Source organism: Amblyomma maculatum, chromosome 6 (genome assembly GCF_055883805.1).
Source record: "Amblyomma maculatum isolate TAMU_Amacu chromosome 6, ASM5588380v1, whole genome shotgun sequence".
Lineage (NCBI taxonomy): Eukaryota > Metazoa > Arthropoda > Arachnida > Ixodida > Ixodidae > Amblyomma > Amblyomma maculatum.
This window is the reverse complement of record NC_139349.1, coordinates 99,196,121-99,210,121: the sequence shown is the minus strand read 5'-3', so window position 1 is coordinate 99,210,121 and position 14,001 is coordinate 99,196,121. Positions and strand designations below refer to the sequence as shown.

The 14,001-nt window shown below is 47.8% G+C and overlaps 1 protein-coding gene across 2 annotated transcripts in view; it reads left to right on the top strand.

The window, feature by feature from the left end:
• Positions 1–12,920: 12,920 nt before the first annotated feature.
• LOC146186385 (atrial natriuretic peptide receptor 2-like) overlaps positions 12,921–14,001 on the top strand; it is a 259,439-nt gene continuing 258,358 nt past the window's right edge. Inside the window, exon 1 of one of the 2 annotated variants that reach the window (XM_084607168.1) lies at positions 12,921–13,312. In XM_084607168.1, coding sequence (XP_084463294.1) covers positions 13,213–13,312 — 100 coding nt within the window. In that variant the 5' untranslated portion in view covers positions 12,921–13,212. The remainder of the gene's footprint in view (positions 13,313–14,001) is intronic. The other variant, XM_084607167.1, reaches the window with a different exon arrangement.

Here is a 14,001-nt window from a genome sequence, read left to right as displayed (position 1 = left end):
TTCTGGCCAATCCGCCCTCGCGAGTATGTGCCATGAGCTAAGGAAGAAGAAGAATGCACCAATACAGTTTAGGCCCCAGGCTGACAGCGAACCATTTTTACGCTCGTGTATGAACAAGAAAAAAAAAGAAGAAAAAAAAAAACGGTTTCAGTGTAGAGGAGGGGTGCAAGACTACATTTCCAAAGTCTTTGCAGTGCAGTTTTAGTACTTGGTGTATAGCTGTAATGCTCGCTTGATTTCTCTGGCAAATATTATATCTTACCTATGAAAGAGCAGTGCTAGCTAGCTATCCCGCTTGAATAACCACTCTTTTCCTGCTTCGATTTCGTAGTCAAGACAAAGACCTCAAACGTTCCGCCTACCAGCGAGTGAAGAAATGACAATGATGGCTCTAACGTGAGCCCCCATATCTAGAAGTGCCTTCTCTGTGGCCCGCATACTGCTCAGGATTGAGACCCAGCGGACAACTGTGTTTGAGCAGCAGATAAAGGTAGATATAGCGAGGCAGTAGCGTGAGATCTTACAACGGAAACCTCGCCCGCAAAACTAAAATATCACGGGTAGTGGTTGAAGGCTCATGAAAGTTCCCTGGATATTGCGTCTATGCCTAAAGTAGTGTCGTTTACCTATAATAAAGAGCACACCGCAAACAGCGATACCAATTGCACCGTCAGGATATCTGTAGGATAGAACACAGAGACAGAGCGGACACCCGATGGATTAACCGCGGGACCGGTAGTTATTTTGGACGTCGACCAGAAATTGTCCAAACATGGCAAGCATAGCTACAATGCGCACGCGTCTTGTGTTCTTTTCGCGGCGAAGATCTATTACCCTGCGTTGCCGATGCCAAGAAGAGGCGCGCTGTTTGGAGAGTCGTGCGATTAGCCATTACCACAGTGCCAGTGATAAGTTGCCGCAATGAGAGTTGGGCTTTTCACAAGACGGTCAGTAGCCTTGCTCTAGTGTGTTTTGTTTTCCATGAGTGCGTTAGGCGTTTGCTTGATGTTTCAGCGCTGTGAATATAGCTAGTACATACGCTCATATTTGCCTGTATCCAGTGTTTAGAGCACTCTGTAATTGGTTCACTGGAACTACTTAATTACAGCTCCATAGGCGTTCTAGCTTCGGCGAGCTGAACGCCGGTGTAGTTATTTTAGTTTCGCGTCTCTGCAGTACGATGCGTGCTTTTAATCGGCGGCATGCGCTGACAGTCCGGTCTATTGGTGATCGAGTGCAGGAGTCATGTGTGCAAAATAATAAAAAACAAAGCTGACGATTCGCATATCCTTGAAACGAATGCTGGGAGATGAACTCTGGCGTATTGGAAATGCACTATGATGACTCAGTATCGACAAGTCATATACTGGGTCCAGTGCAGTAATATTTTACCTTTCTCACCTGTGGTAACGGAGCCGAGGCCTGCGCAGCTGTATGAAACTGTTTCGAGACAATTTTCGTAACACGCGAACAGACAAGGCTGCACGCACAGTTATAGGAAGCACGTACCGACTTTCATGAGTCAGTGTATTAAAAAAATCATCGTTCTGTGTGCATATCGAACTGTGCGACTATTGCTATTCTTATTGCTTGCTTCGCCTAGTCTTTCATCATGAACTGTGTATATTATAACAAAATAGTGAATGTGAAATCCTGCGTGAAACTGGGCAAAATCTGCCACCGAGACGTTACGGCGATGCTGTAATGAGTCATGTAAGCTGTTTTGAGTGCACGTTTTCATTTTAGTCGTATTTTGGAGTGCCTGCGGTGTTCCCACCTACAGGAACATCGTACGATGCTATTCCCAGTGCCGTGATGTGTTGGTAGATACATGGCGTAAGATTTAGCGCGCGTACACGCACACACACACACACACACACACACACACACACGCACACACACACACACACACACACACACACACACACACACACACACACACACACACACACACACACACACACACACACGCACACACACACACACACACACACACACACACACACACACACACACACACACACACACACACACACACACACACACACACACACACACACACACACACACACACACACACACACACACACACACACACACACACACACACACACACACACACACACACACACACACACACACACACACACACACACACACACACACACACACACACACACACCACTTTCTCTCCCGTTGCTGCACCGTACATTGAGGACAACAGTGTTTGGACGTCCTCACGATCCCAACCTCGCTCTTGCCTCGCAATAATAAACGACATCTGTTCGGCCGCCTACTTGGTCAATAATCATGGCAGTTTCACGTTAAAGAACCCCAGGGGTCGAAATTTCCGGAGGTACCGACTACGGCGTTTCTCATAGCCTGAGTTGCTTTGGGACGTTAAACCCCACAAACCAAACCAAACCAGTTTCTTTCTCGATTCACTCCTTACATAGATCGATGGTTTCGTTTTCCTTTCGGGTAAGCGCACAGTAGAGTCTATGACTCTGTGTGCATGCCTTTGAGTTATTGTTATTTTTTACTTTGCTTACGCCTACCTGTTTGGCTCGTTCGATCCAAGAGCATCGGCGAAGCAGGAAGACTCCCTCCGTTTATGGTTGACCGCGGAAGCGAAACCCTATTTCAGTCTCGGCGCCCGATTTCCGATCACAGTCGAAGGTGCAGCATGATCGTAAGTGAGTGCAGTCGGCTTGGAACTTGTTTTTGGTCCTCTGGTGCGACAATATGGTGCCTCACTGAACCCCCGAGCTTCAATTTATGGGGAGCCCATACCATAAGGGCTATGCCATATCATGAAAACTAAGCTAACTATGCTTACCTCGAAAAAAGAGGTGGTTTCAGGGCAGTGCGCGCAAACGTTCTCTTCACCCACTAAAATACTTTTTTTTTCTTTATTGCAGTACCTTGAGGAGTTGGTAATGAAATTCTCTTTTATTAACCTAAACAACAAAAAGCGATATTAAAAGGTTAACGGAAGATTTGTCCTGGTGCGGGCTTTTTCTTTAACTACCAAATATCTGGGAAAGCTGTATGGGTTTCCTTTGAAGCCGTATGGCTGTGCTTAAGTGGATACCAGTGCGCAATCAATACAGTAATGATAACAAATTCTACTCAATCTTGGCGGATTTCCCTAAACTTTGGACATGTGTATATTGTTTAGGATGGAAAATACCTATCAATCACAAAATGCAAGAAACTAGAAAAAAAAGTGCACAGATCACTTGAGTACGTTCAGTCATTAATAAGCGAACAAAAATATTTAAGATACACATTTTATGCGTTCCTATGTCAGATACTCCCCTTCATGGATCACTGCCTTGTCGTGGCGGAGGGGCTTGCGAAACTCGATGAAGTCGTGAGCTCTGCTGTGTAGGGCCACCCAAGATAGACAGGTCACGGCAGAGAGTTCTGACAAAATGTGATTCACTGGAGAAGGTAATGGCAACCCACTCCAGTATTTCCTGCCAAGAAAACCCTATGGCCAGTTACAATACCATTAATGATATGGCGCCGGAAGATGAGCCCCCCAGGTTGGAAGGCGTCCCACATGTTACTGGGGATGAACAAAGGGCGATTCCTAGTAGCTCCAGGACGAATGAAGCGGCTGGGCTAAAGCCAAAAGGACGCTCAGTTGTGGATGTGTCGGGAAGCGACCGGAAAGTCCGATGTTGCAAGGAGATGTATCACATAGCAACATGGAATGTAAGATCTATGACGCAAGGTAAACTGGATATCGTCAAGCGAGAAATGGACAGATTGAACATTGATACCTTGGGTATCAGCGAGCTCAAGTGGACCGGAATGGGAGAATTTAACTCCGGCGACCATTATGTCTTTTATTGTGGGCGCGAATCCAAGAGAAGGAATGGAGTCGCTCTCATAGTAAACAGAAGAATGGGCAAAGCAGTGCTAGGGTACAACCCCAAAAACGACCGAATGATTTCACTTCGGATCCAAGGTCACCCTTTCAACATAACAGTTATCCAAGTCTATGCACCGACCACTACTGCTGAAGAAGCTGACGTTGAGAGATTTTATGCGGACCTACAATGCCTTTTAGACCGCACCCCATCATCAGACGTCGTTTTTCTCATAGGAGACTGGAATTCTAAGGTAGGGAGTGAAGAACTATCCGGAATTACAGGCAAGTTCGGTCTTGGTGAGCCAAATGAAGCTGGGCAGAGGCTAGTAGAGTTTTGTCAAGAAAACAACCTGACCATAGCGAATACTCATTTTCAACACCACAAGAGGCGCCTGTACACATGGACTTCACCGGACGGTCTGTACAGGAACCAGATCGATTATATTATTTGCCGGCAGAGATGGAGAAGCGCTATACAAGCAGTAAAAACAAGGCCTGGGGCCGATTGTGGCACCGATCATCAGCTTCTTGTTGCCAAGATTAAGCTTCGATTGAGGAAAACGCAGAAAACTAGAAGGCCTTTCAGGTATAATCTGGATCAAGTTCCATTAGAATATGCTGTGGAAGTGAGGAATCGATTTCAAGAATTAGATCTAGAAGACAAAGAGCCCGAAGAGACGTGGACTGATGTTCGTGATATAATACAAGAAGTTGCTACTAAGGTAGTTCCAAAGCAAAAGAAGTGCAAGAAAGCAATCTGGTTATCTGAAGAGGCTTTGCAAATAGCTGAGGAAAGGAGGATGGCAAAAGTTATGGGGGAAAGAGAAAGATACAAGGTTCTCAATGCGGATTTTCAGAAAATAGCAAGGAGAGATAAGAATGCCTTCCTGAACATACAGTGCCAAGCAGTTGAGGACAACAGCCAATTAAGGAACACAAGAGCTCTGTATAAGACAATCAAAGATATCAAAGGAAACTTCTGTGCTAAGCTGGGCGTGATAATGGACAAACGAGGCAAGGACCTCACTGGAGCCGGAGAGATAAAGAAGAGGTGGCAGGAATACACAGAACTGTACAAGAAGGACCCGAATGTGCAAACCCAACATAAGACGGTTGTGATCACTGATCTCGAGCCGGGCATCCTGAAGAGTGAAGTTGAATGGGCCTTAGCCAGCCTTGCTAAGAACAAAGCTAGCGGAATTGATGGCATTCCAGCTGAGTTGCTTCAAAACCTCAACCATGACGCTGTTAACATTCTGCATATATGTCAGAAGATTTGGACAACCCTGCAGTGGCCACAGGATTGGAGGAGGTCAGTTTACATCCCCATTCCAAAGAAAGGCAGTGCCAAAGATTGTTCCAACTACCACACGATCGCGCTTATTTCGCATTCTAGCAAGGTGATGTTGAAAATCCTCCAAGGTAGGCTGCAGCAGTATGTGGATCGGGAGCTTCCGGACGTGCAAGCTGGGTTTCGCAAGGGCAGAGGAACTAGAGACCAAGTTGCCAACCTTCGCTGGATCATGGAAAAAGCAAGAGAGTTCCAGAAACCCATCTACTTCTGCTTTATTGATTATGCGAAAGCGTTTGACTGCGTAGATCACAGCAGATTGTGGCAAGCTCTCCAAGAGATGGGAGTTCCAATTCACCTCATCTGTCTCCTCAGGAACCTGTATGAAGGGCAAGAGGCCACAGTCAGAACTGGGCATGGTCTTACTGATTGGTTTCCGATTGAGGAGTGAGGCAAGGCTGCATACTGTCGCCCTGCCTATTTAACCTATATGCAGAGAGCATCATGAGGAAAGCCGGTCTGGACGAGTCTTCAGCTGGAGTGAAGATTGCTGGAAAATGTATCAACAACCTTAGATATGCGGATGATACCACTTTAATGGCAGAAAGTGAAGCGGAACTCAAGAGACTTCTGATGCGCGTACAAGAAGAGAGTGAGAAGTTTGGGCTTAAACTGAACATTAAAAAGACAAAGATCATGGCGTCTTGCCCTATCAAGTCCTGGAGCATCAAGGGACAAGAAGTGGAAGCTGTGACAGATTTTCTCTTCTTGGGCTCCAAGATTACCTCGGAAGGAGACTGCAGCCATGAAATTAGGAGACGCCTGCTTCTGGGAAAGAGAGCAATGGTTAGCCTTGACCGCCTAGTAAAGAGCAGAGACATTAGTCTGCCAACCAAGATCCGTATAACTCGTGCTATGGTCTTTCCAGTTGTGATGTATGGACGCGAGAGTTGGACTGTGAAAAAGGCTGACCGCCGAAGAATTGACGCGTTTAAATTGTGGTGCTGGCGAAGACTCTTGAGAGTTCCTTGGACTGCCAGAAGATCAAATCAGTCAATATTGTCGACCATAAACCCTGACTGCTCATTGGAGGGTCAAATTCTAAAGTTAAAGCTCAGCTACTTTGGTCATCTGATGAGAAGAGAGGAGTCGCTGGAGAAAGATTTGATGTTGGGAAAGGTTGAGGGGCGCCGGAGAAGGGGTAGGCAGCGAACGCGATGGTTAGATGGCATCCTCGAGGCACTGCAGATGAAGTTATGTGATGTTGGGAAGATAGTGAGAGACCGGAAAGCGTGGCGTGACATGGTCAATAGGGTCACGAAGAGTCGGACACGACTGAACGACTGAACTGAACTGAACTAGATGTCAGATACTAGTATTCAGATTTACAGAGCTCTTCACGCCAAACATTATGGTTAGTAAGAAAAGATTCAATTTCTCGAGCCCAGCACTTCAGGATACTGCCCAGTGCAGTACCAAGGTAGGCCTCAAGCAGTCTTGTAGAATATTGTGTTTGCTGTAATACTGGTGGCGGCACGCAATCCTTCAGGACATGGCAGATGCATTAGGAGATGCCCGGTTAGCAGTGAATATTATCGGCATCGGCAATTACTATAGTTACAGCCATCTGTCGGTAGTCCAGGCTGGACAGAGCAGCCGCCTTTGCCTGACCTAAGACGAATATTGACCTACACAGGCTCTTAACCTGTAGGGTCAAGTGCAGATGCTACGAAATTGCGAGAGCATCGTCGTTGCCAACGGTTCAGCGTCAAATGTCTACGCAAAGGGCTTCGATTGCTCTGTGTTGACGGCTTTCGTGCGAATTTCAATGTGTACTCCGTAAAACGGCTTACAAAAAATCACGGATATATCGCTCAATGAGACATTTTACACTATCGTTCATATCGAACGATATAAATAAGTGGAGCAAAAAAAAGCTTTATATCCTTTATATCGAATAGGAGTTGGATTGTTTTGATTTATAGGAAAGAAATAAGCTGTATCTGTAACAATAAGAAAAGGGAACAAGATGGGAGTGAAAGTGGTTGGTTTGGTTTGTGGTTTGTGGGGTTTAACGTCCCAAAGCGACTCAGGCTATGAGAAACGCCGTAGTGGAGGACTCCGGAAATTTCGACCACTTGGGGTTCTTTAACGTGCACTGACATCGCACAGCACACGGGCGCCTTGCTTTTCGCCTCCACCGAAATGCGGCCGCCGGGGAGTGAAAGTGGAAAGATATGGATAGGTACCCGTAGTGTAGGACTACTTTCTACCACCTGGGTATTATCAACGTGCACTGACACCGCACAGCACGTGCACGTCCTTTGCACGTCGCCTTGAGGAGCGACTGCGGAGGTCGAGTTCGAACCCGGATACTCTGGTTCACTAGCCTAGCATCTCCACCACTGAGCCATGGCGGCGTGTTTTCGGAGCGGGGCTTTCGTCATTTAAGTTATAAGTCCAGTTCTCGAAGCGGAACTTAAAAAAAGAAAAATCTTCCGATGCATCGTCAAATTACTTACCGCTTCGTAATAGGAAACGAGGCTACTAACTATAAACAGACCTTTTATAATCCCTAGAAAACATGAAAACTAAACAAAGGATGCACCTTAACCGGTCGTTGTCGTAATCATATTTTGGGCATCTTTTTTTTTTTTTTTTTTTTTTCTGAGCGGATATCAGATGCACGCAGCCCTGACTTCTTGAATTATGAATCCAATGATCAGAATTAAAAGTAGCAGCGGTCCATTTTAAAACCTATATTTTTCTCAACAATAAATATCTCTAACGTGGTGCAGCAAATATCGAACATAGCAATAGTGATACGATGGACGTCTGTACTTAACGAAACTAGACAGAGTTGTGTGTTCTTCGAATACGCCCTGCCTATTTCCCTCGCTTCTTAACTACAGTGTGCCCCTTCAGTCTTGTCAACTAATACTCGACGAATTTCCGCTAACCGAACCGTTTTACGCTGTCTGGAGATTGAATAAATCTTGGCTAGCTACGACCCCACATCACCTCTGATCAGCGTGATGCCCTCGATGTTGTCGTGTATTGAGAGATTGACCGTCTTCCGTTGTGTCGGTGATCTTGACGGCTCAAAGGGGGCGCCTCAGTCTCTCTGCACTATGGAGGACTGCTTTTTCTTTTTTTTTTTTTTTTTTTCACGACACACTCGCGCTTGTTTGTCGATGGTGGTGGCCTCATGTGAATCAGTCTTTCATTACTCATCGGTTTAATAAAGACTGAACAAAAACTCAGTGTCTTGGTCGTCAAAACGGCCTGTATGTCACATCTAAAGCATGCCTGTTGAAGACGTGTTACATATAAAACTCCGTGACTTTTATGCGGCGTACACAAAAAGCAAGCTGTAAATGTTTGAACTGCCGCGTGGGTTTAAATGTTATATCTGCCCCCATTCGGTATTCCTGTCATGCTTGCAAACACCTGTGAAAGGGAATTGAGGACGCCTTGGCAAGCCCTCTTTGTACCTTCTTTGTCCTGTGCAGCAGCAAGTGAGATGATGGACTTGCGTTGATGCTCGCTGCGATGTTGAGCTGCAGTCTCGCAGAATCAGCACAAACATCAGTTTTCGCGCTCTTGGACATTGACCATTTTCGGCACTGTTAAAACACGCGAAAATTGGAATAAAAGCAAGCAATGATTTAATATCTCGACACTGTCGAAAGCTTACGCGGAAGCCTCGTCTGCGTTTATAGTGCCCACCAATTCGTTCCACGTGCGAAACGCACACGACTGTTCCGCCAAACTTTCTGGGTCACGAGGGCAGAAAGGGCGTGCCATAAATGCCCGTGAGAGTGCGATTTCGGCGGCCCTGCCACATGCCTTTCACAACCGAACCAAACTGGGAAGGTGGGGGGGGGGGGGGGGGGGGGATAAAGGTTCCATGTGAATTAGGCTTAAAGGAGGTTGGAGGGAATAAACAGGCAAATCACTGGGACTCTTTGTGCGGTTCTGGTGAAAGCAATCGAAATTCCAAGTGCGGATTCTGCTGGCGTGCTTACTCCTCATAACCTGCAGCGCTCATTCCACGGCCCGACCTCGACCGATTAGTTAGAGGCTTCGAATTTACATTTTTTTCTGCTATCTTTCTTTTATACGCTCTCGTCACGGAAGCAGGCCTTCCTTATATTCAAACCTCGCATAATAATTCCTATCAAATACACGATGCTCTGTGATTTGATACGCATTAGGCCTAAATTTCGCTATAAGGAGCACTTGACATATGTAGGGCGCACAAATTCTGCGGCAGTATTTCGAATTGCGTTAGACGTAAAAATTGAGGGGGCACTTTAACGACCTAAAGTGCGAAGAGGCGAAATCATATTGCGCAGCTGTGACGTCATTGCGCGTCCGCAGTTGTGATGGCTACTAGGTGGCGGTTGAGGCTTGCGCACGAGAACACTGCGCATGAGCAGTGCGTGCGTTTAAGATGTCTCAAAGCTAAGTATTTGACCAATTAACTAAATATTATTAATAAATTAACTAATATTCACGAACTAATTAACTAATTGGCATTGACTAATGTTGCTAATTGTATTTATTAATTGACTCATTATCCTCTACTAATTCTACTCCTACATCATTGATTAACTATCAGTACTGGAACCATCCCAATCCTTCTGAAGATGATTGACAGCTGCCGCGGACGCACCGACGAACGCGCGGACACACCGGTGAGTTATGTGCCATAAAAGGCACTAACTCGTAAGGCACGAGAGCCTTAAAAAAGTTGCATTCTTTTTTTGTTTTTCGCCCTTAGTTTCGGTTCGTGACATATCACGTTGCGCGATGTCGTGCTGCGCGGGTACCTGCTTTTTCTTTGCTAAAAAGTTTCGGAAATTTTCACACCCGGATTCGGACTGCGGCAGATACTGAAGTTTTCTCTCTATAGACTCTGCGCACATCTAACTCTGGGGTGACGCACGCGCCACTAGCGACACCTTCGTCGTCCAGAGTGGGAATGCGCCCATAGGATTACATGTAAACAGATGTCTTAAACGAATTTTATGATTGCACAGTACAAGTACGATGAGAAAAAAAAAAGCCCACTAAACTCTGAAACATTTTGCACAATTATGAAACATCATTTCGAAGACGATTGATTGATTGATTGATTGATTGATTGATTGATTGATTGATTGATTGATTGAACGTACTTTATTGAATAGAAAGGCTCATGGCCATCAGTTCAGTTCAGTTCAGTCATTCAGTCGTGTCCGACTCTTCGTGACCCTATGGACCATGTCACGCCACGCTTTCCGGTCTCATGGCCATGGATGGGGGTAAATGGGAGTAGGCAGAATCTTCCTTGTTTGCACAAGTCGTCACTGACGATGTATTTTTAAAACACCGCGATTCGTGAAAAGGGGGGGGGGGGGGGGGGTCGCTGCTGGCCACCGACACCTCACGGGAGCGTGACTAACGGAGACAAAGCATTAATTTTTATCGTTTCACCGTGTAGGCAGCCATTCGTTCAGTTGGCGTGTACTATGAGCAGCACTATGATAAAATATGCACTGAACATTTGGAACCTATATTTTTAAAACGGCATGATAAGTTTGGCCTGTGAAACCAGACACATCCCTTGACATGTGCTCTGTGAGCGGCTGTCTCCGAATCGCAAAGGCTTCTCCAGGAGTCCGATATGCTATTACGTGCGCTCCACTGGTTCATAGTACAGTCGTTGAAACTAGTCAGCCTGGATGCTCTACGCGAATGGCAGCTCTGGAACTGCATGAGCAGACGACGGCGCATGCAGACGATATCCCGGCCGCTGAGATTGCTCGCACGCATACGGCGGAATTAAGCGGCCGGGGTGTCGTCTGCGCCGTCGTGTGCACGCTGAGAGCCACTGCAGCGTCCGAGTATCCGTTGCGCCATCGTCTGCAATGGTGCGCAGTTTGTCTGTGTTTGTCATGCCGTTTGAGAGCTGCTTTTCACGTTGAGCTTCTAGACTGCCCAGTTTTAACGACGATACTATGAAAACGTGGGCCGCACATAACAGGATGTTGGACTTCAGGAAAGAATTGTGCGATTCGGAAACACCAGCTGCCAGAGCGCCTGTTAAGGGTATGCCCGTCTTCGTAACATACATATTGTGCCGTTTTCAATATATAGGTTCTAAATGACATTGCATAGCTAGTCGCAGTACTTTTCAAAGCATATATGCTAGCTGTGAACGAACGGCTGCCTAATGAGCACACAATGAAAGTAAGATTTTGGAAAATTTTGTTTGAATCTGCATCTCTATGCACTGCAATCCCGTTATAGTGCTCTGAAGCACTATAGTCCCGTTCAGTGCCGGCCGCCAGGTGATTCCCACACGCATCACGCCTGACTTTAATCCCGTCCAGTCATGGCCGATGACGTTACCAGGTGATGACATCACAATCTCGTGGTATCCCGCGGGATCTCGCGATGAAGTGTGACACAATTCTCGCGAACGGACAGCCCGGCGAGTCATGAGCAATACAAAGCTTTCGCCTTAAAATGCTTTCAAGGATTTTATGCACATATATTCCTGTGGGGCGCTTTCCCGCTCTGGATGCAGAAGTGACCGCCTGTGGCGCTGAACGCAGCGCCGACCGTTGAACACCTGCGGGCGTGCACGGAGCCAATGTAGCTATCTGGAAAGCAGTGAAGGACACGTAAGCTACGTTGTAATCGTTGTAAAGGTATGTGCGGCTCCCCTTGCGGGTTCGCGTTCACGTGCATGCTCTTTGCTACTGGCTAGTCTCCGCCCCCTTTATTTGGGCCTCTGTTGTATCACACACATACAATCGGTAGCATACAGTCGCAGTGTAGCACAGTATGCGAAAGACCGCCCTGACATAGAAGTAATGCCCTGCTTACGACATTATATTACGTTATAATGTGGTAGCTTCCCAAGCAGGACAACACGCTCCCAACGTTGGTACTTGTTGGCCATGCTCGGCCCTACATAGGGCCAGTGCACTGCCAACAAACTCCAATACTGGGTCAATGGATTATGCTGCCTGGAAATTACGCCAGTATGCGAGTTACCAGCTATCTCGGCCATATCATGCGGTCAGTGACCTCACAAAACCCGACGAGGAACCGATGCTCGATCGAGTCACCTGTCAACTGCTAACCTGCCAGAGGCATATGCTCGCAATTTTTTGCTCGGAACGCGGACGCCAAAGCCGACGCGAGATTTTCTGGAGAACGGGGAGTTTAACGCTGCCGCATTGAAGGAACGGCTATAGTTCGACTTTTGTCTGAGCAGCGTTGCGGGCTGCGTGAAAGGGTGAGAGTAAGGAAACTTCGCTGCATTTTTCTCATCGAGGATTCATGGTCCTAATCCGGAAGCCCAGCGATTGTTGCCCCCACAGAATCTGTGGCATGTCGTGGAGGAAAGCTTCGGATCAATTTTGACCGCATGCTGGTTTGACGAAAATCGAGATAGTGCGGGGACGTATGCGCATTTCCATCCCGCAGAATTGCGTTCCCAGGATCGAACCCGCGACCTCGCGCGCTCGGCTGTGGAACGCCACAGCTAGCGCTGAGCGGACGGCATTATACTGAGATTGGCTATAGAAGGCACAAAAAAATCTCAAGCGTCAAAAGGGAGGGACCAGTGGCAAACGTTTCGGGAGGTAGAGGCGCGGGGGGGGGGGGGGGGGGGGGAGGGGGAAGGAAAGGACTAACAGGGCCCGCCGCACAGAACAGAGGCGGCGGCGCATCGATTGGTGTAGGTATACTACGGCGGCGGCAGCCCGGTGTGCGAGGTCCTGGCCAGTGCGCATGTGCCCACGCCAGAACGGCACGCGAGCCCGTTCGTACCGAGTCGAGCGCGAGCCGCGGACGGGCCCGGTAGCCGGCGCACTCGCCGCAGCACGTTCGGGCCATGCGACTAGCGCCGGACAGCTGATCGCCGCGGGAACCCGCGCCGCCGACTCCGGAAGTCTCACCGGCGCACGTCGTTGACGCCGCCACTCTTGCTACTGCTGCGTTGCTATTATTGTTTGCGACCGCTGTCGCTTTGGCCGCGATGATGGCCGAGCCGGTGAGGCGGGGACCGCTGACTTGCTGTTTTGATTGTGCCACGTGTCGCGAGTTGATGCGGCGAGACGCACCGGAGGAGCCTGGCGGTAAGTGCACCTACACACTGATAAACGCGGGCACGCTTTGATAAAGCTTGTAGTGAGCGTGGGCTTACGTGACGCGCCTGTGTTCTTCATGTGCTACATAACGCCCCGCGTGCGCCATGCAGGTATATGCGCCGGTCAACGGACCGGTGTTCAGGTAAAACACTTTAAATTTTCTGCGTACTTACCTGCCGCTATCATAAGTTATTTTTCTGTGACTAGCAATATATCTTGAGATCAGTCTCTTTTTCATATGCTTCACGGGCCATATCCCAGCTCGATACCGCAAACCCTTCCAAGGACGAGCCCACCGTTCACACTTCAGCAGGCGCAGCATGCATGACACCGAGCTGTCATTGCAAGCGATTTACAGCACGACGCGTGCAGACAATCGCTCGGATATCATGAGTACTGTGCGGCCATTATTTTCGTTTCGACGCTCCATGAGTGCTCATTCTTCGGGCACGCATCGTTCTTGTCGTCGTCACTATACCGTCGCGTGACATCTTGAACTGGAGTTGGCGTGTGCGGGGTCCATTAAGTTTGTACGGAACGCATTTACCCCGAATAAGGCTTCCTGACTTAGCCCGGCGAGGAATGATAAGGCAATTGATCTGGCTGTTTGCAAAGGTACGAATATAGCGCTCCCATTGCACCGAGTGGCTGCCGTGTTCTCGTGAGGAGGTAATGGC